The sequence below is a fragment of the Petromyzon marinus genome, chromosome 32 (assembly GCF_048934315.1).
Source record: "Petromyzon marinus isolate PM22_M1 ecotype Great Lakes invasive population chromosome 32, UKy_Petmar_22M1.pri1.0, whole genome shotgun sequence".
In the NCBI taxonomy this organism is placed as follows: domain Eukaryota; kingdom Metazoa; phylum Chordata; class Hyperoartia; order Petromyzontiformes; family Petromyzontidae; genus Petromyzon; species Petromyzon marinus.
In genome coordinates, this window is record NC_133698.1 from 13,315,375 (window position 1) to 13,339,404 (window position 24,030).

Genomic DNA, 24,030 nt, shown 5'->3' on the forward strand with positions numbered 1-24,030 from the left:
GGCTGAATGATAATCCTTTTGCTATTTCAATAAATAAGTTAGACAAACAATTATATGTTATCTTTATGATTGTTTCATATTTGATTTGTCTTACGGTAGAGTTTTGTTTACTCCATTATACCGTCCGTATATGAACAGTTGCGTGTAGCATAAGATGTTGAGTCTCTTCTGCATGATTCGATGTGGGTGAAGTTGTTGTTCACGCGCTGTGCGAGTATTATTCTCGTCGGGGCACAATTGGCAACAAAATAAACCGTGACGATGACATCTCGCGGAACGCACCCAGCACGCCTCACGAGAAACCCATCGGGATTTGTCGGGGAGCTCACCGCTAACAAAACCTCACCCCGGTGAACCCATGAACCTATTCGAGCCGGCAGTACAAATTAGTCATAGACCCCCCCCCCCCTCCACCACCCCCACATCCACCGTGCGTCGCTATCGTAATGAAAATCGATCGCAATCGGCCAATGGGATTTGGTTCCCTGGGCAACGTGGGGGCTTTTTTTTTTTGAAAGCCACCGCGCGGAACTTCCATTCGGTAGAAATTGAATACGGCCCGGCCACCGAACAAACTGTGGCGCTTTGAAAGGCGCCCGCCCGCTCGCCCGCCCCCAGCGAGGCGCCCCCAGCGGGCCGCCCCCTCTGGGGGTTCAATCGGCTCCTGTGACGTCACGGCGAGCGCGCACACAATGAGCGCGCGTCAATACGGCCAGGACCGCGGTCCATTGCCCAGTTCCGTTAACAACGAAAAGAGAAGAAAAAAAAGGGTACAAAAAAAGAAGTCGCAGCTTACCGTGACTCACAAAAACATGTTTCTGCGTAAATTGCGTTTCAAAAAAATATAATAAACTTAAATGGTTCAAAACGGTCGTGCGTGAAGCGAGCACAACGGCCACTATTGCACGGGCGGTTTCGAGTAAATTGAACGCACCGCCTCCCTCTTCCGCCTACCCCCCCACCCCCCCGCGCCCCAAGATCCCCTCGTCCCTCGTGGAGCGTGACGCGGTGTGAGGAATGCTTTCGACACCGCCCGCCAAACGCGCGCCGTGAACGCCGCGTGCGGTGAAACAAGTGGCCGGGGCCGTGCGGGCCGCGGCGAGCGAACCCTCGCTGGGGACCCCGTCCACTCACAGCGGTGAACTCCTGCGGTGGACGACTACAGGGACGACTTACAGGGACGACTACAGGGTGGCCCGACAAGTCAGGACGCGTAGAGTGAATGTGTTTATTTGAACGAAATCACACGGGGTTATTTCGGTTTGCGTTCCAGCATTAAATGTTATCCCAAAAATACCTACTGTACTAATAATGGTAATAGCTAAAATATTAGCTTAAAGAATGAGCAATTAAACTGCGTAAGTGCCAGCGTTAAAATAATTCAATGACCCTATGTGTCCTGACTTGTGGGCCACCCTGTGTGTAGTGAAACTAAGGTCGCTGCGCAGCGGTGGTAACGGTCAGCAGACTGGACTTGTGGTCGAGAGGTCGCCGGTTCAACCTCCCATCCTGCAGCATTCACAAGTCAGTCGATCTTCAGGCTGTGTGTGGTGCTGGTGGCATAAAGTGTGGGAACTCCCACCTCCTCCATGATGTCTGTGGCCAGCATGGAGGAGTAGGCCAAATATCCCTGTCTAGAGCTACCTCTAGTACTGGCACCTTGACATGTTGACTCCCATGCCGACATTCGATCAACGACTTCCCTCCGTCGCCAAGCGCACACCTTGGGGCGTGCAGGCGTCGCGTCTCCGAACCATCACAAAAAGGACTTCCTTTGATTTTTTTCCAAATGAAAACGTGACATTGACAGACACATAGCAACAACGTAAAACCTCGTTGGGTTTAATTCCGGAGAGTTGAGTCGAGCTCGATCATTCTCCGGTTCCACGGGGTGAGACGAGGGGGGGGTGGAGTGAGACGAGGGGGGAGGCGTGGCGGAGGGCAGGGGTGCGGGGGTCACACGTGAATCACTCGGCTACGGTTCTCTGGACACACGCCGCACCAGGCAGCGGAATGCGTCGTTCACGAGCGAGGACGCACGCATCCGCCCCGGCAAGATCACTCACGGAGCGAGTGACGCGCGTTGGACGTCGTCGCTGATTTTTTTCGATCTCTGCTATGACACAAAGAGCGCTTTCCAGTGACCGCGCCGTTGAACCGGCTCCGTTGCGTCTTGTCCAGCGTAGGAAGTTCAGCTCTGTCTTCCGAGACAATTAGAAGATCCGTCCACAGGGTACACGGCCAATCGAGGCGATCGCCCCGGGGCCCGCGCTTTGGGGGGGGGGGGCGCGCTTCGATGTCGCGGTGTCAGATGCCATCCTTTGGGTTTAGTTTTAAGGCATCGGGAGGGGGCTCACATCGTGGGGGTTTGACCCGGGCCCCGCAACCCGCTATGGACGGCCCTGACAATGAAGCATCGATTAGAGAAGGAAACACGAGCAGTAGACGACAACTTTAGATGATCACGTGAGCTGTTCAAAAATTCAGCTCACAGAGAGACCCAGTAACTCACACAGAGACACAGACACTCACATAGAGACACAGACACTCACATAGAGAAACAGACACTCACACAGAGACACAGACACTCACATAGAGACAAAGACTCTAACATAGAGACACAGACACTCACACAGAGACCCAGACACTCACATAGAGACCCAGTAACTCACACAGAGACACAGACACTCACATAGAGACCCAGACTCTCACATAGAGACAAAGACACTCACACAGAGACACAGACACTCACATAGAGACACAGACACTTACACAGAGACACAGACACTCACATAGAGACCCAGTAACTCACACAGAGACACAGACACTCAGATAGAGACAAAGATACTCACACAGAGACCCAGACACTCACATAGAGACACAGACACTCACATAGAGACCCAGTAGCTCACACAGAGACCCAGACTCTCACATAGAGACCCAATAGCTCACACAGAGACCCAGACTCTCACATAGAGACAAAGACACTCACACAGAGACACAGACACTCACATAGAGACCCAGACACTCACATAGAGACCCAGACACTCACATAGAGATAGAGACTCACATAGAGACACAGACACTCACATAGAGACTCACATAGAGACACAGACACTCACATAGAGACCCAGACACTCACATAGAGACACAGACACTCACATAGAGACCCAGACACTCACATAGAGACACAGACACTCACATAGAGACACAGACACTCACATAGAGACACAGACACTCACATAGAGACCCAGTAACTCACACAGAGACCCAGACTCTCACATAGAGACACAGACACTCACACAGAGACACAGACACTCTTTACGTAGATGCCATTTTTTGCGTCATCTCTATGACGTACCTTTATCTCTATGACGTACCTTTATCTCTATGACTCACCTTCCCTCCACTGTTATCGTGCGACCAATATCGCTTAATAATAATAACCTCAAAACGTTGGCAGAAAAACACCTCACCGCCAATTAAAGGTTTAATCGATGTTTTATAACTATTTTTTATCTATTTTCATACGAGTTAAAAATATGGAATCAATGTTCCATTGGAATTTAGGTACCGTTAAAATTGCCCAAAAAATTGCGGCAAGCTGTTCCATGCCCGAGAGGTGCAGGTCTCACGAATATTTCCATTCTTTGGGCATCGAGCCAGAGGCAGGAACGGAAATCTCCCAGCGCGCCCTCCCCTCTCACTCTCCCCATGGCACTGGGAACTCACCAACAAACTAACAAACACGCAAAGCAGCGCCCACCGACGACCCAGAACCACACAAAGGACCCGCCATGGCCTTTAATAGGCTGTTGAGGCAAGTGCTGTTAGCGAGCACCTATTAAGGCCAGAACGGCGCACGAACGCGGTGGTGTGGCCTTCCCAGTGCTGATGTTTACACACAACAACAAAGTACTTATTTTGAGGTTGAGTCGACCTAGGGGAGACCCATGACCGGTTGAGATAATCGTTACTGGTGTTGGCCGTGAGCGGGAATTGAACTCGGGTCGCCGGGTTTGCAGCGCAGCGAAGCGGGAACCCCTACTGCACCACCGCTCTCCACACACACCCAGCAACACACACACACCCAGCAACACATACACCCAGAAACACACACACACACCCAGTAACACACACACACCCAGTAACACACACACACCCAGTAACACACACTCCCAGTAACACATACACCCAGCAACACACACCCAGTAACACATACACCCAGCAACACACACACCCAGCAACACACACACACCCAGTAACACACAGACCCAGCAACACACACACCCAGCAACACACACACCCAGTAACACATACACCCAGCAACAACACACCCAGCAACACAGACACCCAGTAACACACACACACCCAGCAACACACACACCCAGTAACACACACACCCAATAACACACACACCCAGCAACAACACACCCAGCAACACACAGACCCAGCAACAACACACCCAGCAACACACACACCCACTAACACATACACCCAGCAACACACACCAAGTAACACACACACCCAGCAACAACACACCCAGCAACACACACCCAGTAACACATACACCCAGCAACACACAACAACAACAACAACAACCGCCATTCGCCACTAAGTGGCGGTGACGTCACCACGACGCTTGTGCCAGGCTATGTGCACCCTGAGGCCACGTGAAGTGTCGAACGCCCGTTGGCAGGAGGTCACGGGGCAGACCCAGGTGCCACGGGTCGACTGACTGAGATGACTGGCTGATGCACCACCTGTGCCCCCTACTGTGCCAACCTGCTGTGCTTTAGCCACCCGGCGCTCCGCTCGCTGTTGTGAGCGTCGCTCCTCCGCCCTCCGTTGTTGTTGGAGGGCGACTGCCTCCAACTGCCCAGTAGCATCCTTCACGAGCCTCCTCCACAGAGGCCGATCTTGACACCGCTGGTACCAGTCATCGGCAAGTCCACTCAGCTCCACGTCCTCCTGTACCACATCACTCCATCTCTTCTCTAGCCCGTGCCGCGCCCGCTTAGCCCCCTCAATCCGGCCAAACAAAAGCTGTTTCGGCATGCGGTGGCTGGGCATGCGGGCTACATGACCCAGCCATCGCAGCCTTGCCTGCCGGAGGAGCTCACCGATGGGACCCTGCCCAGATCTTTCAAGGATTTGTGAGCTCCTCACACAATCCAGTCTGGTTAAACCCAGGATGGATCGTAGGCAGGTCAGCCTAAATGTTTCTAACCGGCGAAGATGTTCCATTAGGGGGGTCCACGTTTCGCAAGCGTAGAGAAGGGAGGGAATGACCGTGGCCGAGAAGACCTGAAGCTTAGTGCGGAGCGACAGACCAGGTAGCTTCCACACAGCGTTACGCAACCGATGAAAAGATATTGCCGCTCGACTGATTCGGAGTGAGACCTCTGCTGTTAAACTGGAGCCAGTCATAAGCACACTGCCCAGGTATGGGAAACTCTCCACTCTCTCCACAACTGCCCCATCACCGATTGGGAGTTGTGGGGGTGGAGTGTCCGATGGTACAAAATACCCAGGCAGGTGCTTAGTTTTGGTGGGGCTGATGGTAAGGCCCCACCTCTTAGTGGCACGCTCCAGTCTCAGCAGCAGCGTCTCCAACTCCTCCTCTGACTGAGCAGCTATTACCAAGTCATCAGCATACATAACGTGGTTGAGCAATAGGGAGCCATCCCTTGACCGCACCCGGGCATCGATTAGCCTCCCATTATATCTGTACCATATGGAGATTCCCCCGGTACAGCTATTGAAGGCTTTACGAACTACGTGGTCAAAATAGATGTTAAATAATGTGGGAGCCAGAGGACATCCCTGTCGCACCCCAAGGTGTACAGGGAATGGCTCTGACTCCCGGCCACGTAGTTTTACCCGGGCCCGCTCACCATCATGAAGGTCCTTAATGATCGTGAGCAGAGGGTCAGGTACTCCAAAAGCACGAAGAACGACCCAGAGCCCAGGCCTACTGATGGTATCATAGGCCTTGACCAGGTCAATAAAGCAGAGATGTAGGTCTTGTTGGAATTCCCTACACCTCTGCTGTAGCAGACGGACAGAAAATATGGCATCTGTGCAGGACCGCCCTTTCCTGAAACCGCATTGGGGCTCCGCAAGCCTCTCCTCAGCGTGCCTGGCAAGGCGATGCTGAATAATCCTTGCCAGGACCTTTCCCGGCACACTGAGGAGTGAGATGCCCCTGTAGTTGTTACAGTCTGTGCGGTCCCCCTTCTTAAAAAGGGGGACCACCAGGGCATCCTTCCAATCCTGCGGAACCCGTCCAGTGGTCCAGACTGTTGTTATGATGTCATATAGGGCAGTCTGTGCACAAACGCCACCCTCCCTCAGCATTTCGCTTGGGAGATCATCTCTGCCCGCTGCCTTTCCTGGTCTCAGACTCCGGATCGCCTTCAATACTTCCTCAGCAGATGGCACCTCAGCCAGCCACTCACAGGGGGTGACTTCATCCAATATTTGAGGCACCGCAGCCTCAGCAGGGTCATCCTCACTTTGTGCCACGATGTTTTCCTGGCTGTGGGATTTTCCCTCCCCCAGGACCTCACAGAAATGCTCAGCAAATCTGCGAACCTGTTCCTGGGGGTCGGAAATTGGATCACCGTTTTTTCCCCTAATGATGGTAATAGGTGTGGCGCTGCAGGTTACTTTTTTGATGGAGTTAAATAGCGATTTGTGATCACGGGCCACTGAGGCAGACTCCATCTCCTCAGCAACCCGCGACCACCACCCATCCTTGCAGCGCCTCACGGCTCTCCGAACCTCCGAGCGAAGGCTGCGGTAAGCCTCCTCATTCTCTGACGTGGGATTCTGTAGCCGATGACAGTGGGCCTGTCGCTTTTTCTCAACCATCCTGAACAACTCCTCTGTCATCCAGGGTGTCTGGGGAGGTCTGGACCGCGTACCCAAAGCAGCCATTGCAGCTGCATGAGTCACAGTCCTAAACCTCGCCCATTTACCCTCGACATCAGGAGGAGTCGGGGACGATGCCAATCCCAGCCGCAAGCGATGATGAAATTCTCGCTTGCAACTTTCATCAGATAACTGAGACCAGGCCACTTTAGGTTGGAATGGGGTCCTGGGTGTACACCCACCACCGGAGTGGAAGAATGGCAGGCGCATCTTACAGATGACTAGTCGATGGTCAGAGGGCAGATCAGCTCCACGGTAGGTCCTGGTGTCAAGCACATGGGCTCGCATTCGCTGGTCCGTCACTATGTAGTCCAGCAGATGTTCTTGCTTGGACCCGGCATGCATCCATGAAGTTGTGTGGATGCGCCGATGCCGGAACAGCGTGTTGGTAATTACAAGCCCATGGGCTGCACAAAAATCTAGCAGCCTCCTACCGTTGTTATTGAGCTGATCTGGCCCATGCCCTCCAATCACTCCAGACCAGGTGCCAGTATCATGACCAACTCGGGCATTGAAGTCACCCAACATGATGACTCTATCCCGAGGGGCCACTTTAGCCAGCACCTGTGACAGGAGGTCATAGAAGGCATCTGACTCATCGGCTTTGCCTGCATCCCTCCACGGATGTTCATCTTCGGTGGGGGCATAAGTAACCACGACCACCATTCCTCGCCTCCGGTTGATGGGAAGGCGAGCCCAAAGTAGCCTGGGGCTTACAGCTTCCCACACCTCACCGCCACGCTCCCACGCCCCCTTCATTCTTTTGTTCAAAAGAAGACCCACACCCTGTTGTTTGGCAGTCTGCTGCCCCGAGTAGAGGACTGTCCACCCCTCATGGTGGCAGGAGCCAGAGCCGGTCCACCGGACCTCCTGAATGCCGCATAGATCCAGGCGGTACCGGTCCAGCTCCCGACAGAGGAGTGGCAGCCTCTCCTCTGCAGTGAGCGTTCGAACATTCCACGTGGCCACCCGTAGTGGCTTTTCGTTGTTTCTGGAGTAGCCCCGAGGGTAGGTATTCAATCTCCTGGCTCCGCCAATTGGGGTTTGGCCAGGAGACGTCATAGACGCCTGGCCCCCCGGGGCCTCCGGCACAAGCTTAGTTGTTACATATTTCACTTTAATTCGTGGTTTTGTGGTAATTAATTGAAGGTGGAGGGGTTACCAGCCCCTCGCACCCGTCCAGAGCCCCCGTTTAGCCCCTGTGGTGGACACATATGCCATGAGGGGAGGAGCCAATCAAAATTGGAACTCCCCCCACAGCACTGTCCACGACAGAGTTGCCACACACACACACAGCAACACACACACCCAGCAACACACACACCCAGCAACACACACACCCAGTAACACACACACCCAGCAACACGTACACCCAGCAACACGCACACACAGTAACACACACACAGTAACACACACCCAGCAACAACACACCCAGTAACACACACACAGTAACACACACACCCAGCAACAACACACCCAGCAACACACACCCAGTAACACACACACCAAGTAACACACACACCCAGCAACACACACACCCAGCAACACACACACCCAGTAACACACACACCCAGCAACACACACCCAGTAACACATACACCCAGTAACACATACACCCAGCAACAACACGCCCAGCAACACACACACCCAGCAACAACACACCCAGCAACAACACACCCAGCAACACACACACCCAGCAACAACACACCCAGCAACACACACACCAAGTAACACACACACACGTAAAAACGCACATGCAGGCGCACACAAACGCAGTCCTATGCACGTAACAAAATACAAAGATCCCCCGTATAGTCTTAACAGACTGTTGGGGTAAGTGCTGTTAGCGAGCACCTATGATGACCCGCGCGGCACACGAGGGGGTGGATGGCCAGCGACGATGTTTACTTGTTTAAGGCTGAATCGACATAGAAAAGTCCCCAGGACCGGTTCAGTTACACGTCACTCATGTTAGCCGTGGTCAAGAATCGAACTAAGGTGGCCAGGTTCGTAGCGTAATACACTAAACCACAGAGACCAAATGTACACACGGCAGGCAGACACGAGTACACACACGCACACAACTGCATAAGCCAAACCTTCCTCACAAGAAAGGAACCACATTAAACGATTCCCACCACTCTTAACAACAACAAAGGAATCATGGAAAATTGAGACCTCCTGTGCTCAGCGGCAGCCCAAACCCTCCACGCAACTAATTGGCCCTACAGCCCTGAGACCTGGCAAAACACATCGATTCTCTAACCCTTGGCATTGTTTGAAATGCATTTTTTTTGCTTTCCAGGTCGCCTGCTGCGGTGGGGTAAAGTGTGGGTGCTCCCCACCTGGCCCGAGACGTCTCCTCACCAGCAATGGGAAATCGGGCCACGTGCAGCCTCGAGAGGACCTCTCTCCAGGGCTCCGTCCAGAAGGGGCCCTTCTGTCACAACGGCCAGAGTCAGCACTTGCAAGGCTGCACCACATCACCTTTGCCATACATAAATAAATATCCAATAAATGCCATGACTTTCCTAAGCTCATCCTCAACGGTTAATGTCACAATTCATTGTAAAAAAAAAATTCTCGCTGTATCCACGTAACCAGTTTGGTTGAATTAGCACAGCGGAAAATTCAAAACTGGTTGAAAAACCAAACTCAATCGGCGCCTTTACCCAGGTGAGAACTCGACCTATTAGTCTGTGTTGGATGATGGAGGGTGTCTGATCCCTCTACAGTAATTGGCATTAATCCCGCCTGATCTCACCCAAAATAAACCAATTATGAATTAGGGCATTGCTCTTAAAAGCGAAAATGTGAAAGTTATATGTATTTGGCTGCAAGTATATAACCCGCTGCGATATATGCTTCACAATGGTGGTCATTAACAATAATAACACGCATCATAATTTGAAAAGTGGGTAAAAAACGATAGGAAGCAACACGTGCTTGGGTATAGACGGAGACAGAGGGACACAGGTGGCTCAGCGGACACAGCGCAACATTCAACACTGTCAAGCAAAGTAAAGAGGGCATGGGCAGGACGCCTCTCTGGAAGTGATGACAGCCACTTGTCAAGAACAGCGATGGAGCGACCGCCGCAGAACGGAGCACGTTTTGAGAGATTTCCGCCCGCCGGGAGATGGAGCGACTAAATCCACCGGTGCACAAGTGCCGGGTAGACTGTTTACATCGCGAGATCGCGCTAAGACGGCGGCGTGCGGCGGCTCGGCAGGGGCTTCATCCAGCAGTGGATTGACCGTAGATGATAATGATGAAGATGAAGGTTTTTTATTCGTGCAGTATTTTAACCAATTTATTTATTTTAACTCCGCTTTACACACACGCGGTTTACTTGTAGCAGAGCTTTACTCTTTTGCACAATCTGTTTTGTCTTAACTTTGTCCTAACAAATGTTAGGGGTTTTTTTAATTCCTGACCCTAACAAATATTCGTACCCCTGGAGGTACAAATAAGAGGCGGGGGGGGTGGGGACGAATGTTCGCTGATGGGCGGGAGGCCAACGAACAATTCCTGTGAAAGAACAAATTCAGAGGGAACCAACATTGGACCACACCACGGCCCCTTGTGAATACGTTTGAGGGTCTACCGTGCAGATGACGCAAGACAACATTCGCATGCACACACCGGCACGTGGATCCACGAAGGCTACAACTGTTAACAACAACTCAGAACACAGCGCAGTGGTGGCTATGCACGTGGCCTGTAATCCAGCATTGTGAAGGCTGGAGTTGGTGGATCACCGCACAGATGCTGTGCTCACCAGCAGCAAGTACAGCTTGCCAGGAGAAGGCGGCACGGCAAAATGTGAAATAATCTCCACCTGTTCCGTCTGAGTGGATAGAGTGTTTCCCCCTCACGCGTGTGGGTTTTTCTCCAGGTGTTCGTGTTTCCTCCCACATGTAAACGCTCATAAACTGGCCGCTAACACCTTCATATGTAGAGGACCGCAGATCTTGGGCATTCGCTGGCGCCGGCTCACCGCGTGACTGCGCTAATGGTCGTCTGGTGTCCCTCGCGGCTCCGAGTCGGTGTCTCTCTTCGAGGGCGAGCGAATACTGTACGGCGCGTTACAGGTCGAAAATATGATCATCATTATTATTACTACAAAAGTGTGTTTATGGGTTTTTTTTTTAGCTCACCAAACATTACAGCAGGACTCCCAACGATCCGTGTCCATATGTGGGGGCAAAATGCGGATCCAAAAAAACCGAAGCAAAGCACGCGGATTTTCAGGATCTCCACTCCCCCCGGGGGGTTACGGCGACCTGCGGGAGATTCCGCAAAGAGCGGGGGCGGGGGGGGGGGCAGGAGGAGGGGGGGCGCCGTGGATGATCAGAATCGCGGATGACTGACGCGCAGCTTGTTGGGGCTTCTGCTGCGTGTAAGCGAGCAATCCGCGGGGCAGTACGGGGCAGTACGGGGCAGTACAGGGCAGTACGGGGCAGTACGGGGCAGTACGGGGCAGTACGCTCTTGTTCAACTGAGGTTGACAGCAACTGCTGGGTGAGCTCTGTTCGGAATTGGCACCGGTTCATGGCCACCTTGTTGGGGTTAGACTCGGTCAGTGGGCAACTTGCCATTTGCCACCTAAGCTGGGCGTGCTTGTGAGCCATTGCACGTTTGGGGCTGGCTCAGATCTCACCCTCAATCAGCTGGTCCGTAATTTATGTCGGCCTGTATGTTTGGTCGCCCAAATCCAGGAGCGGCTTGCCACAGCAAATGCCCAGTGGCCCGGTAACCCAATCCAAGCCTAAACTAAACAAAACTATGTTTCATTTCACCAGGTAAGGCCCACTGAGCTATGTTGCTCTTTTTCAGAAGCGCCCTGGCCACAAATGATAACTCAACAAAGTGGCTTATCACGTGTAAATGTGTACATTAGCACCCAAATACTCTCAGCATGTGTTTTTTTTAATGTGGAGGGAAAAACCGGAGGACCGACAGAAAATTCCACGCGACCACATGGAGAAAAACACGGAAACTCTAAATATACAGCAGGCGTCAGGGTCGGAATCGAGCCCACGAGCTTCTGCATACCAGGCGAAGTAGTTAAAATATCGCCATGGTGGCGCCCACGGCGGCCCAAATTCCCACAGGGCCACCACAAACCTTCTGGGTTGTTCTGCGACACCTGCTGCAGTGGCCTTGAGGACACGCCAAGTTCCACTTTGGTGGTGGAGTGCAGATTAACCCAGCACGCAGCATCATCACCATCGTCATAATCGTCGTCGTCGTCGTCATCATCGTCATCGTCGTCATCGTCGTCATCATCGTCGTCATCATTGCCGTCATCATCACTATCGTAATTATCGTCGTCATCATCATCATCATGATCATCATCATCATCGTCATCATCATCATCGTCACCCACTTCCCTCCGCACCCCGTGCCACTTCCGCAGAGTGCCGGGGTTATGGCAGCAGATTCACGAACGTGTCTTTAATTAGCCGTCATCCTGTCCACAAGCGTTTGTCAAGAGACATCCGGTAAAGAAACATAAAAAAACATAAGAAAAAATAATAATTAAATAAGCTTGCAAGCTTTCCTCTGTGAAGATACGTGCTTAGTATTTCCTCTTGTTAGTTCTATTTTAAGTCAATGTTGCATTTTTGTATGTCTATATAAAGAGATTTACAACGATTTCAAGAATTGTTGTTCTATTTGTAAATTAAAATATTAAATAGGTTTTGTGCAACATTTTGACTGACCACCACATTTATAAACCGACCTCCGCCAAAAATAAACCAACCCCTCTCTTTTCACGTTAATGTGTTCGCAACATTTGTTATAATATATCTCAACTAAGCAACGGTGTCTAAAAAGGAGTTGAATGTGTTGGTGTGCAGAGCTCTCGCCTAACAAACAATGGTATCGAAAGTATCATTGAGTAATTGTAGCATCTCGTTTGTTCTGTTCCACACCGTTAGCGTCAAAAGAACATTTTCACGCAATTTTCACGAACCAAAAATATTCCATTCTTTTTTTTGCGAATATTGTTTCCGCAGTTGTATCCAATTGTGCTATCGGCTTCGCGTCACGAGACGGAGAAACCGAGCCGACCCCTCACTCAGAGAGCAGCGCAACGCTTCGTGTTAGAGAGCGGCCGCTAACCAGGATAACACAGACAGCAACTGCTGAGATCCCTTCCAATTACCGCTGGTCCACACGGTGGAGGACAGAGTTGGAATAAACTACACACGCATAACCAAATAGAATGTCATGTTTTGCGTACATACATTGTTGACCGGGAAGAGAACATCGATCCACTAGTCTTGAGAATCAGCTTAATCCACAGGCTGCTGTCCGGATTCGAACCCAGAATCTCAGCAGTGCCAGCTTACCACTTTGGCCTCCGTGCCATCCGCCCATCTCAAACTATAATCAATTCCTAAACGCACCGTTTCATGCATTCATACCGAGCATGAGAATGGGATTTACATTGATGAATTATGACGTGTCTATCACTACGGCATTAACAGCGCCTTGCAACCACAACCAACCGCTTCACTGGCAACGAATCAATCCACTGAGGGCACATCCGTGCACTAGGCTAGCATCCGTCTGTGGCTAATCTCATGCCCATCGCTGGCCGTCCCCTGCACCGCCTCTAGCCCGGCATGAGGGTTCTAGTTTTGTCATCAGCTTAACCACAAAGCAGCCGGGTGAGTTTGGTGGCTCGTGCTGGTAATGTGGCACTTCGGAGACAAGAGTTGCAAGCACTTTAGTCTGTGGGATGCTGAGTGTCATCTCCGTCAATGTGCGTGGGTTTTCCCTGCCACTTGGATTCTCTCCACTCGCTAAAATATGCAACGAAGGTTAGAGAAGTGCCCGGGTTGCTGTTGGGTGGGCGAGGGGGGAGGGGTCAGAGCGCCTGAACTGGCACTGCTGAGAGTCGGAGTTCGAATCCGTGTTTTGGTTTTCCATGTCGAAACCGGGTTTTTCAAGTCCATTGAGTTTGACGGTCTCAGGCAGGTCACGAATGTCTGCATACGCAAAATACAGATTCACAGTAACAGATTGTTCACTTAATTTAGTTGAATTCATTCAATGAAATATAAGTTTGATTGGCATATGAGTAGGGCCATATCAAAGGTGTGCCCAAAGTGTGCATGTGAAAAGGCCTTTCAAAGTGACTTCACAAAGTAGTTCTGTGGCATCGGCTACCAGCGCCGTTGCCCTGACACAGGATGGTGCACTGCTCGCTGTCGAGAGTTCCCCAATGTTAATCTTGCCGTCTCATTACGCGCTGTCGCTAGCGTGGCTGGAATGTAACTCCGAGGGGAAAACCAATAATATTAACCAGCAATGACAATGATGGTTTGATTCCGGTTCTCCGATGCGTTGCTGGGCCTGTGCCGCGCCCACTCCGGCATGAAGTCAGACGTTTCGCTGCACGTGCCGGGGAAACGTTAACGATAAATTGCCAACAACTCGTGGAGCTCCCGACAAACGCGCGGAGGAGAGAACGTCGGACATCGCGCCGAACGCGCGGGCCAACGCGAAAAAAACACAGCATGCCACCACACAGCAGGACACCACACAGCAGGACACCACACAGCAGGACACCACACAGCAGGACACCACACAGCAGGACACCACACAGCAGGACACCACACAGCAGGCCACGACACAGCAGGCCACCACACAGCAGGCCACGACACAGCAGGCCACCACACAGCAGGCCACCACACAGCAGGACACCACACAGCAGGACACCACACAGCAGGACACCACACAGCAGGACACCACACAGCAGGACACCACACAGCAGGACACCACACAGCAGGACACCACACAGCAGGAAACCACACAGCAGGACACCACACAGCAGGACACCACACGGCAGGACACCACACGGCAGGACACCACACGGCAGGCCACCACACGGCAGGACACCACACGGCAGGACACCACACGGCAGGACACCACACGGCAGGCCACCACACGGCAGGACACCACACGGCAGGCCACCACACGGCAGGACACCACACAGCAGGCCACCACACGGCAGGACACCACACAGCAGGACACCACACAGCAGGACACCACACAGCAGGACACCACACGGCAGGACACCAGCGAAAGCACTAACGCAGCAGCAGCCTCCGTAGTGGTAGCGGGGTGCACACGTCCAGTCGCTGGTTTGTCACAACACCTGTGGCTCAAATGGACAATATACCAAAAAAACTCAGAAAAATAAGAAGATGACGAAGAAGATGACGAAGAAGAAGACGAAGAAGAAGATGACGAAGATGACGAAGAAGAAGATGAAGAAGAGGAAGAAGAATAAGAAGAAGCACGTGTGGTTGACTCAATGCGTGCCCCCTCGTCGGCCTCTCGTGGCTGAGTCTGGACGACCCCTGGCGGGTCACTGGAGCGCGCCCACCGCAGGCGCAGCCGAGCGAACGCGGCCTAGTTCCTGAAATTCCCCGTGACTAAAACAGCATGACGTCAATTAGGATGGAAATGACGTCACATGAACCGAACAAAGACGCGGTGGGGGGGGGGGGGGGAGTGCCTCTCCCCCTCGCCGTAAATTAAAATGAGTTGAGGACAACTCCCATCCTGGGGCTTCCCTCCGCCCCCCCAGCTCGCCCACACTCGATGGGGGTCAGATTTACGGCAGCGAGGGAGGGTGGAGAGGTTAAGAACACAAACTGAGACGCGATCATTTCTGTTAAGCGATCTTTATTCTTTTGAGTTCCATCAAACTAAATCGAGCGATGGGCAGTGCTCACTCAGACCGCGTGGAGCTTCGGAGGAGACCCCTCGTGGAAATTCCACGTGACTCTGCCAAGGGGCATTTGTATCCATTCGACAATTGTTGGTAACTTCCAAAAACGATGTTCACTCATATTAAATTAACCCATGGTTTTAATGATATAATGATGACAACGTTGGTGATGATGATATACAATGCGTAAAGCATCAATGACATCGGGATCAGGTTCTTGGCAGAAAGGTAAAAGGCGTGCAAGAAGATGTCGACCAGGCTCACGGAGTCTTCGTATCGAATCCCCCTAGCCATTGAAATGCTTCAAACCCCTGTGATGTGGCTTCCAAGTGCAGGCTACTCCGTGGGTTTGGAAGCAAAGTCGCGCAGGTGCTGTTTTCAACAAAGACAAATCGTGCACATGCATGGAATCTCCACGGGGCTTTAGAACGCGCCCCTCTGTTCTCGGAAGTATTTAAATAGCAATTATTAAGTTGAGTGCTGGCACTGGGTGCGTACATTTTGTGAGGTGGGATCAGACGCGATGGTGTCACCACCGTGGGCCACGAGAATATTGTTACGACTGTTTTACGTTGCTGTAAAGTTTAGGGCAACCACCCTTTGGTTCTGTCAGTAAAGTCACGTAGAAAATAAAATAAAATAATAATAGAATACGACGTTTCGGTTGCAACACGAGCAACCATCATCAGGTAAGAATGAATGATAAAACACAGACATGGGAACAGCATAGCGAGACACATGCAGAGAGAGACACACACAAAGACAAACAGAGCGAGTCTTTGTGTGTGTGTCTCTCTCTGCATGTGTGTCTGCCTATGCTGTTCCCGTGTTTGTGTTTTAACATTCATTCATACTTGATGATGGTTGCTTGTGTTGCAACCGAAACGTCGTTTTTTATTATTATTTGATTTTATTTTCTACGTGACTTTACCGACAGAACCAAAGAGAATTCCTGCAGTCACGAAAGCTTCGACTTTTAGGGCAACCCTATCATCAATGTGACTCCTAACATTCATCTCACATCGACGCAGCTCGGTTTTCTATAAGGTATGTTCCCAATAGCGGCAGACTTTTATACAGTACTCACATTGTCGTGCAGTGTTGGTACATCTTCATGGGAGTTGTGGTGCCACCCTGCCTTTACTGCCTCGTGAGAGACTCACGGGCAGAGCCGAGGCAGTAACACTTTAAATCTTATTAGGCGCATATTAACAAGTATCAAATTCATCTTCTTTGGTTCTTTCGGTAAAGTCACGTAGAATGAGAATAAAATAATAAATTGATAAAATAAAATAACACAATAATATTCTCACGACGTTTCGGCCACAACACAAGCGGCCTTCATCAGGTGAAGGGGACGAGACTTCACCTGATGAAGGCCGCTTGTGTTGTGGCCGAAACGTCGTGAGAATATTATTGTGTTATTTTATTTTATCAATTTATTTTATTCTCATTCTACGTGACTTTACCGAAAGAACCAAAGAAGATGAATCCTTGCAGTCACGAAAGCTTTAAATCGAAAAGTATCAAATCGCATTTTGTTTAACCAGGTGAGAACTCCAGAGACCAGGATACGCCTCATTTGCTCGAGTGACATGGGGCATTAAGCCTGCCAGTAGTGGGGCGATGATTGCTGCTGCTGTGTAATCCCAATTGAGTAATTAGCGAGCTAATTTTCGAATTTGGCAAAATTTGGACTCCAACCTCCACTGGCACAGAGCGACTCACACTAGCGAATGACGTCAGGGCACCTCTAAGATCGAGTGCGAGTGAAGCCGACGGCTAACCAAACACAACAACAAACAACCACAAACAACAACAAACAACCACTAACAACAACAACAACAAGCGGTGACCACGCTGCAGCCTTCCGTTCGCAGCCAGAGGCGACGGTGAAGCAGCCCGCAGACGCCCATCGTAAAAGCCGACAATCACCCAGCGAGTTCGTGCGGGGAACACACGCATGGTGGGGAGGTAGCGGGTGCAGGGCATGTTGAGGTGGGGAGGGTCGGGGGAGACATTCAACTTTGTCCTGGGCGAGTGACCACGAGGGGGGAGGGTGGGGGGTGAACAATGCCCCCCCCCCCACCTCGCTCGTTTAATGAACAACCGTGGGCCCCGCCGCCGTTGTGCTCGCAGGAGAGAAAAAGTCGCAGTGACAAACGCGAGCGGAGAGGCAACGTGGAGACCCCCGCCACGCACCTCCCCCCCTGCCTCTCCGTGGCTCTGCTAAGTTATTTATTTACCTCTTCAACTGAACTGCATCGCGCACATTAAGGATGGTAATGAAACGACGGGCTCGTAAAAGCTGCCCAATGTTGAACTGGACTCTCAGAATGTTCGAGCGCCGCGACGGAGTAGGCGGCTACATTGTGCGCGGTGCACACTTGGGGCCCGTGTGGTGGAGACCAAGCAGGGGTCCCATCCTCCTCCTCCTCCCTACCACATCCTCACCACCCAAGAGGCCTCTGCACCTCCTCCAGGCTCTCCTCCTCCTCCTCACCACCCTCCTCAGCTCGCTCCTTCTCCTCCGCAGCCTCACACATCTGCGTCTCCACGCAATAAACAAGGAGCCAGAGGCAAAGAGTCAACATGGCACCACGTGTTCGCCTCTCACACGCACACCAGGCCTCTCTCACGTGCTGGGGCGGGCGTGGTGGTGGTTGGTGGTGGTGGTGTTAGCGGTGGGTGGCTACGAACCCCATCGCTGGTTCTAGACCAGAGACCCTGCGGCCCAGCTGTTGTTCCACATGGCCTTGGAAAGTGGGTCCGCAGAACTTTAGCAATATATTTATTTTACTGCCCATTGCGTAACGATTATGACGAAACGTCCAGTGGACGCCTACGGGCTATCTGCCCACATGGATCGCGATTAGGACGATGAGTGACGATGTAGATTCGTGCCGAGGCCGCCAGAAAGGGGGTGGGGGGTTCTAATCGCTGTGCCGGCATCCGAACTCACAACCCCAGACGTCGGGAATGAATATAAACAATCGTTTTCGTGACCTTTTTAAATGACCAGAGCACGGGTACTGTTAGAGTAAAAGTTGAACACGTGGGGGGCTCTGTGCGGTCTATTTGTAATCGACCGTAGGTTGTGCTGTTCACGTGATGACTCTATTAATCGGCTGCGTCGGGTGGAGGAAGGGGTTACGACACACCGTTCTTACTCGCGCCATCTGACCCAGGAATCAATTATGATTCAGTACGTTTTGAGTCGTTCCTTTTAATTTATTTGAAGAAATGAGTTGACGGTGAAATTCGGGTCTCACAATGCAAATATCCATCCGCACCTCTCCTGCACTCGAGCTGACTGAAATAAATCCACACCAAATCATAGACACGCAATGCGGCTTGCCTATTCATCTGTTTCAGGGTCGACTGAGCTCCTCGTCGTGCATGGAGGTTGGGAATCACCACTGGCGTCAGAGACGTTTCAGAATCTCTCTCAGTTGAGAAGGGGGGCCATGGAACGAGGGGCGTTGCCCGCAATGTTACCTTTGATATTTTTTATATTCATATTCGCTACGATATATGTGCGGTTGTCCATTTAAGGCAGTGCTGCTGACGCCCGTGTTGGGCTTTCTTTTGTTATTTTAATGCTGGCACTTAAGCAGTCGTCATACACGTGATCGGTGACGTGGTTATAATCACCAGACTACCTGTGGCATGTATCACAGAGACAGAGTATTGTATTTCCACAATTATAAAGCAGTATGTATTTTTTTGCCGGCGGGGGGAGGGGGGTCTACGTCGCACCACATTTTAAATTAGCAACACTCGGTCGATAATTGACCCCAGACCCCCCCCCCTCTACTCCACCAACTTCACATCGTCATTCCCACACACCTGGTGCCCGAACGTCTCGTTTTGTACGAACGAAATGTGAGTATCTTGGGGGTTTCTATATTATTATTTATTGTGAACGGCCTTCATTTACCAGCCGCACAGCTGTCAAAACGAACGGATATAGAACACTCCGCTCCCCTCTCCTGCTTCCTCCTCCTCCTCCTGCTGCTGCTACCTCCTCCTGCTCCTCCTGCTGCTGCCTCCTCCTGCTGCCTCCTCCTCCTGCTGCTGCCTCCTCCTGCTGCTGCTGCTCCTGCTGCTGCTGCTGCTACCTCCTCCTCCGGCTCCTCCTGCTGCCTCCTCCTCCTGCTGCTGCTGCCTCCTGCTGCTCCTCCTCCTCCTGCTGCTGCTGCCTCCTGCTGCTGCTGCCTCCTCCTGCTGCCTCCTCCTCCTCCTGCTGCCTCCTCCTCCTGCTGCTGCTGCCTCCTGCTGCTGCTACCTCCTCCTCCTGCTGCTGCTACCTCCTCCTGCTGCTGCCTCCTCCTGCTGCCTCCTCCTCCTGCTGCTGCCTCCTCCTGCTGCTGCTGCCTCCTGCTGCTGCTACCTCCTCCTGCTGCTGCCTCCTCCTGCTGCCTCCTCCTCCTGCTGCTGCCTCCTCCTGCTGCTGCTACCTCCTCCTGCTCCTCCTGCTGCTGTCTCCTCCTGCTTCTCGGCAGAGTGGCTCGCGTGCTTCTGGCTTCGGCCGAAACAACACAGCCACAGCGACGAGATGCGATGAACAACTCGTGGTGAGATCCTCTCGGCCGGCGAGGAGTCGTCGTGGCGTGGTCGTGCAGCGACCCCTGCCGCTCGCGCGTGGCCATCACGAGAAGGGAGAGCACCACTCCACCCCCCACTCCACCCCCCACTCCACCCCCACTCCACCCCCCACTCCACCACTCCACCCCCCACTCCACCCCCCACTCCACCCCCCACTCCACCACTCCACCACTCCACCCCCCACTCCACCCCCCACTCCACCCCCCACTCCACCACTCCACCCCCCACTCCACCCCCCACTCCACCCCCCACTCCACCACCCACCACCCCACCCCCCACTCCACCCCCCACTCCACCCCCCACTCCACCCCCCACTCCACCACTCCACCACTCCACCCCCCACTCCACCCCCCACTCCACCCCCCACTCCACCCCCACTCCCACCCCCCACTCCACCCCCCACTCCACCACTGCACCCCCCCCACTCCACCCCCCACTCCACCCCCACTCCACCCCCCACTCCACCCCCCACTCCACCCCACCACTCCACCCCCACTCCACCCCCCACTCCACCCCCCACTCCACCCCCCACTCCACCACTCCACCACTCCACCCCCCACTCCACCCCCCACTCCACCCCCCACTCCACCCCCCACTCCACCCCCCACTCCACCACTCCACCACTCCACCCCCCACTCCACCCCCCACTCCACCCCCCACTCCACCCCCCACTCCACCACTCCACCACTCCACCCCCCACTCCACCCCCCACTCCACCCCCCACTCCACCCCCCACTCCACCCCCCACCCACCACCACTCCACCACTCCACCCCCCACTCCACCCCCACTCCACCCCCCACTCCACCCCCCACTCCACCCCCCACTCCACCACTCCACCCCCCACTCCACCCCCCACTCCACCCCCACTCCACCCCCACTCCACCACTCCACCCCCCACTCCACCCCCCACTCCACCCCCACTCCACCACTCCACCACTCCACCCCCCACTCCACCCCCCACTCCACCACTCCACCCCCCACTCCACCCCCCACTCCACCCCCCACTCCACCACTCCACCACTCCACCCCCCACTCCACCCCCCACTCCACCCCCCACTCCACCCCCCACTCCACCACTCCACCACTCCACCCCCCACTCCACCCCCCACTCCACCCCCCACTCCACCCCCACTCCACCCCCCACTCCACCCCCCACTCCACCACTGCACCCCCCCACTCCACCCCCCACTCCACCCCCCACTCCACCCCCCACTTCACCCCCCACTCCACCCCCCACTCCACCCCACCACTCCACCCCCACTCCACCCCCCACTCCACCCCCCACTCCACCCCCCACTCCACCCCCTACTCCACCACTCCACCACTCCACCCCCCACTCCACCCCCCACTCCACCCCTCACTCCACCCCCCACTCCACCCCCCACTCCACCACTCCACCACCTCCACCCCCCACTCCACCCCCCACTCCACCCCCCACTCCACCCCCCACTCCACCCCCCACTCCACCCCCCACTCCACCACTGCACCCCCCACTCCACCCCCCACTCCACCCCCCACTCCACCCCCCACTCCACCCCACCACTCCACCCCCCACTCCACCCCCCACTCCACCCCCACTCCACCCCCCACTCCACCCCCCACTTCACCCCCCACTCCACCCCCCACTCCACCCCCCACTCCACCCCCCACTCCACCACTCCACCACTCCACCCCCCACTCCACCCCCCACTCCACCCCCCACTCCACCCCCCACTCCACCACTCCACCACTCCACCCCCCACTCCACCCCCCACTCCACCCCCCACTCCACCACTGCACCCCCCCACTCCACCCCCCACTCCACCCCCCACTCCACCCCCCACTTCACCCCCCACTCCACCCCCCACTCCACCCCACCACTCCACCCCCACTCCACCCCCCACTCCACCCCCCACTCCACCACTCCACCCCCCACTCCACCCCCCACTCCACCCCCCACTCCACCCCACCACTCCACCCCCCACTCCACCCCCACTCCACCACTGCACCCCCCACTCCACCCCCAACTCCACCCCCCACTCCACCCCCCACTCCACCACTCCACCCCCCACTCCACCCCCCACTCCACCCCCCACTCCACCCCCACTCCACCCCCCACTCCCCACCCCCCACTCCACCACTCCACCACTCCACCCCCCACTCCACCCCCACTCCACCCCCCACTCCACCCCCCACTCCACCCCCCACTCCACCACCAGCCACCCCCACTCCACCCCCACTCCACCCCCACTCCACCCCCCACTCCACCACTCCACCCCCCACTCCACCCACCACTCCACCCCCCACTCCACCACTCCACCACTCCACCCCCCACTCCACCCCCCACTCCACCACTCCACCCCCCACTCCACCCCCCACTCCACCCCCACTCCACCACTCCACCCCCCACTCCACCCCCCACTCCACCCCCCACTCCACCCCCCCACTCCACCACTCCACCACTCCACCCCCCACTCCACCCCCCCACTCCACCCCCCACTCCACCCCCACTCCACCCCCCACTCCACCCCCCACTCCACCACTGCACCCCCCCACTCCACCCCCCACTCCACCCCCCACCCACCCCCCCACTTCACCCCCCACTCCACCCCCCACTCCACCCCACCACTCCACCCCCACTCCACCCCCCACTCCACCCCCCACTCCACCCCCCACTCCACTACTCCACCACTCCACCACTCCACCCCCCACTCCACCCCCCACTCCACCCCTCACTCCACCCCCCACTCCACCCCCCACTCCACCACTCCACCCCCCACTCCACCCCCCACCTCCACCCCCCACTCCACCCCCCACTCCACCACTGCACCCCCCCACTCCACCCCCCACTCCACCCCCCACTCCACCCCCCACTTCACCCCCCCCACCACCCCCCACTCCACCCCCACTCCACCCCCCACTCCACCCCCCACTCCACCCCCCACTCCACCCCCCACTCACCCCCCACTCCACCCCCCACTCCACCCCCCACTCCACCCCCCACTCCACCACTCCACCACTCCACCCCCCACTCCACCCCCCACCCACCCCCCACTCCACCCCCCACCCACCACCCACCACTCCACCCCCCACTCCACCCCCCACTCCACCCCCCACTCCACCACTGCACCCCCCCACTCCACCCCCCACTCCACCCCCCACTCCACCCCCCACTTCACCCCCCACTCCCCCCCCACTTCACCCCCCACTCCACCCCCCACTCCACCCCACCACTCCACCCCCCACTCCACCCCCCCACTCCACCCCCCACTCCACCACTCCACCCCCCACCCACCCCCCACTCCACCCCCCACTCCACCCCACCACTCCACCCCCCACTCCACCCCCACTCCACCACTGCACCCCCCACTCCACCCCCACTCCACCCCCCACTCCACCCCCACTCCACACCCACCCCCCACTCCACCCCCCACTCCACCCCCCACTCCCACTCCACCCCACTCCACCCCCCACTCCACCCCCACTCCCCCCACTCCACCCCCCACTCCACCCCCCACTCCACCCCCCACTCCACCACTCCACCACTCCACCCCCCACTCCACCCCCCACTCCACCCCCCACTCCACCCCCCACTCCACCACTCCACCACTCCACCCCCCACTCCACCCCCCACTCCACCCCCCACTCCACCACTGCACCCCCCACTCCACCCCCCACTCCACCCCCCACTCCACCCCCCACTTCACCCCCCACTCCACCCCCCACTCCACCCCACCACTCCACCCCCCAC

The 24,030-nt window shown here is 55.2% G+C and overlaps 1 protein-coding gene across 1 annotated transcript; it reads right to left on the minus strand.

Moving 5' to 3' along the window:
- Positions 1–11,328: 11,328 nt before the first annotated feature.
- On the minus strand, positions 11,329–18,237 carry LOC142929653 (uncharacterized). The gene is made up of 2 exons (XM_076071352.1): positions 18,166–18,237; positions 11,329–15,369 (listed from the first exon to the last, which is right to left on the minus strand). The coding sequence occupies exons 1-2, from the start codon at positions 18,235–18,237 to the stop codon at positions 14,335–14,337; spliced, it is 1,107 nt and encodes a 368-aa protein (XP_075927467.1). The 3' UTR covers positions 11,329–14,334.
- Positions 18,238–24,030: the final 5,793 nt, after the last annotated feature.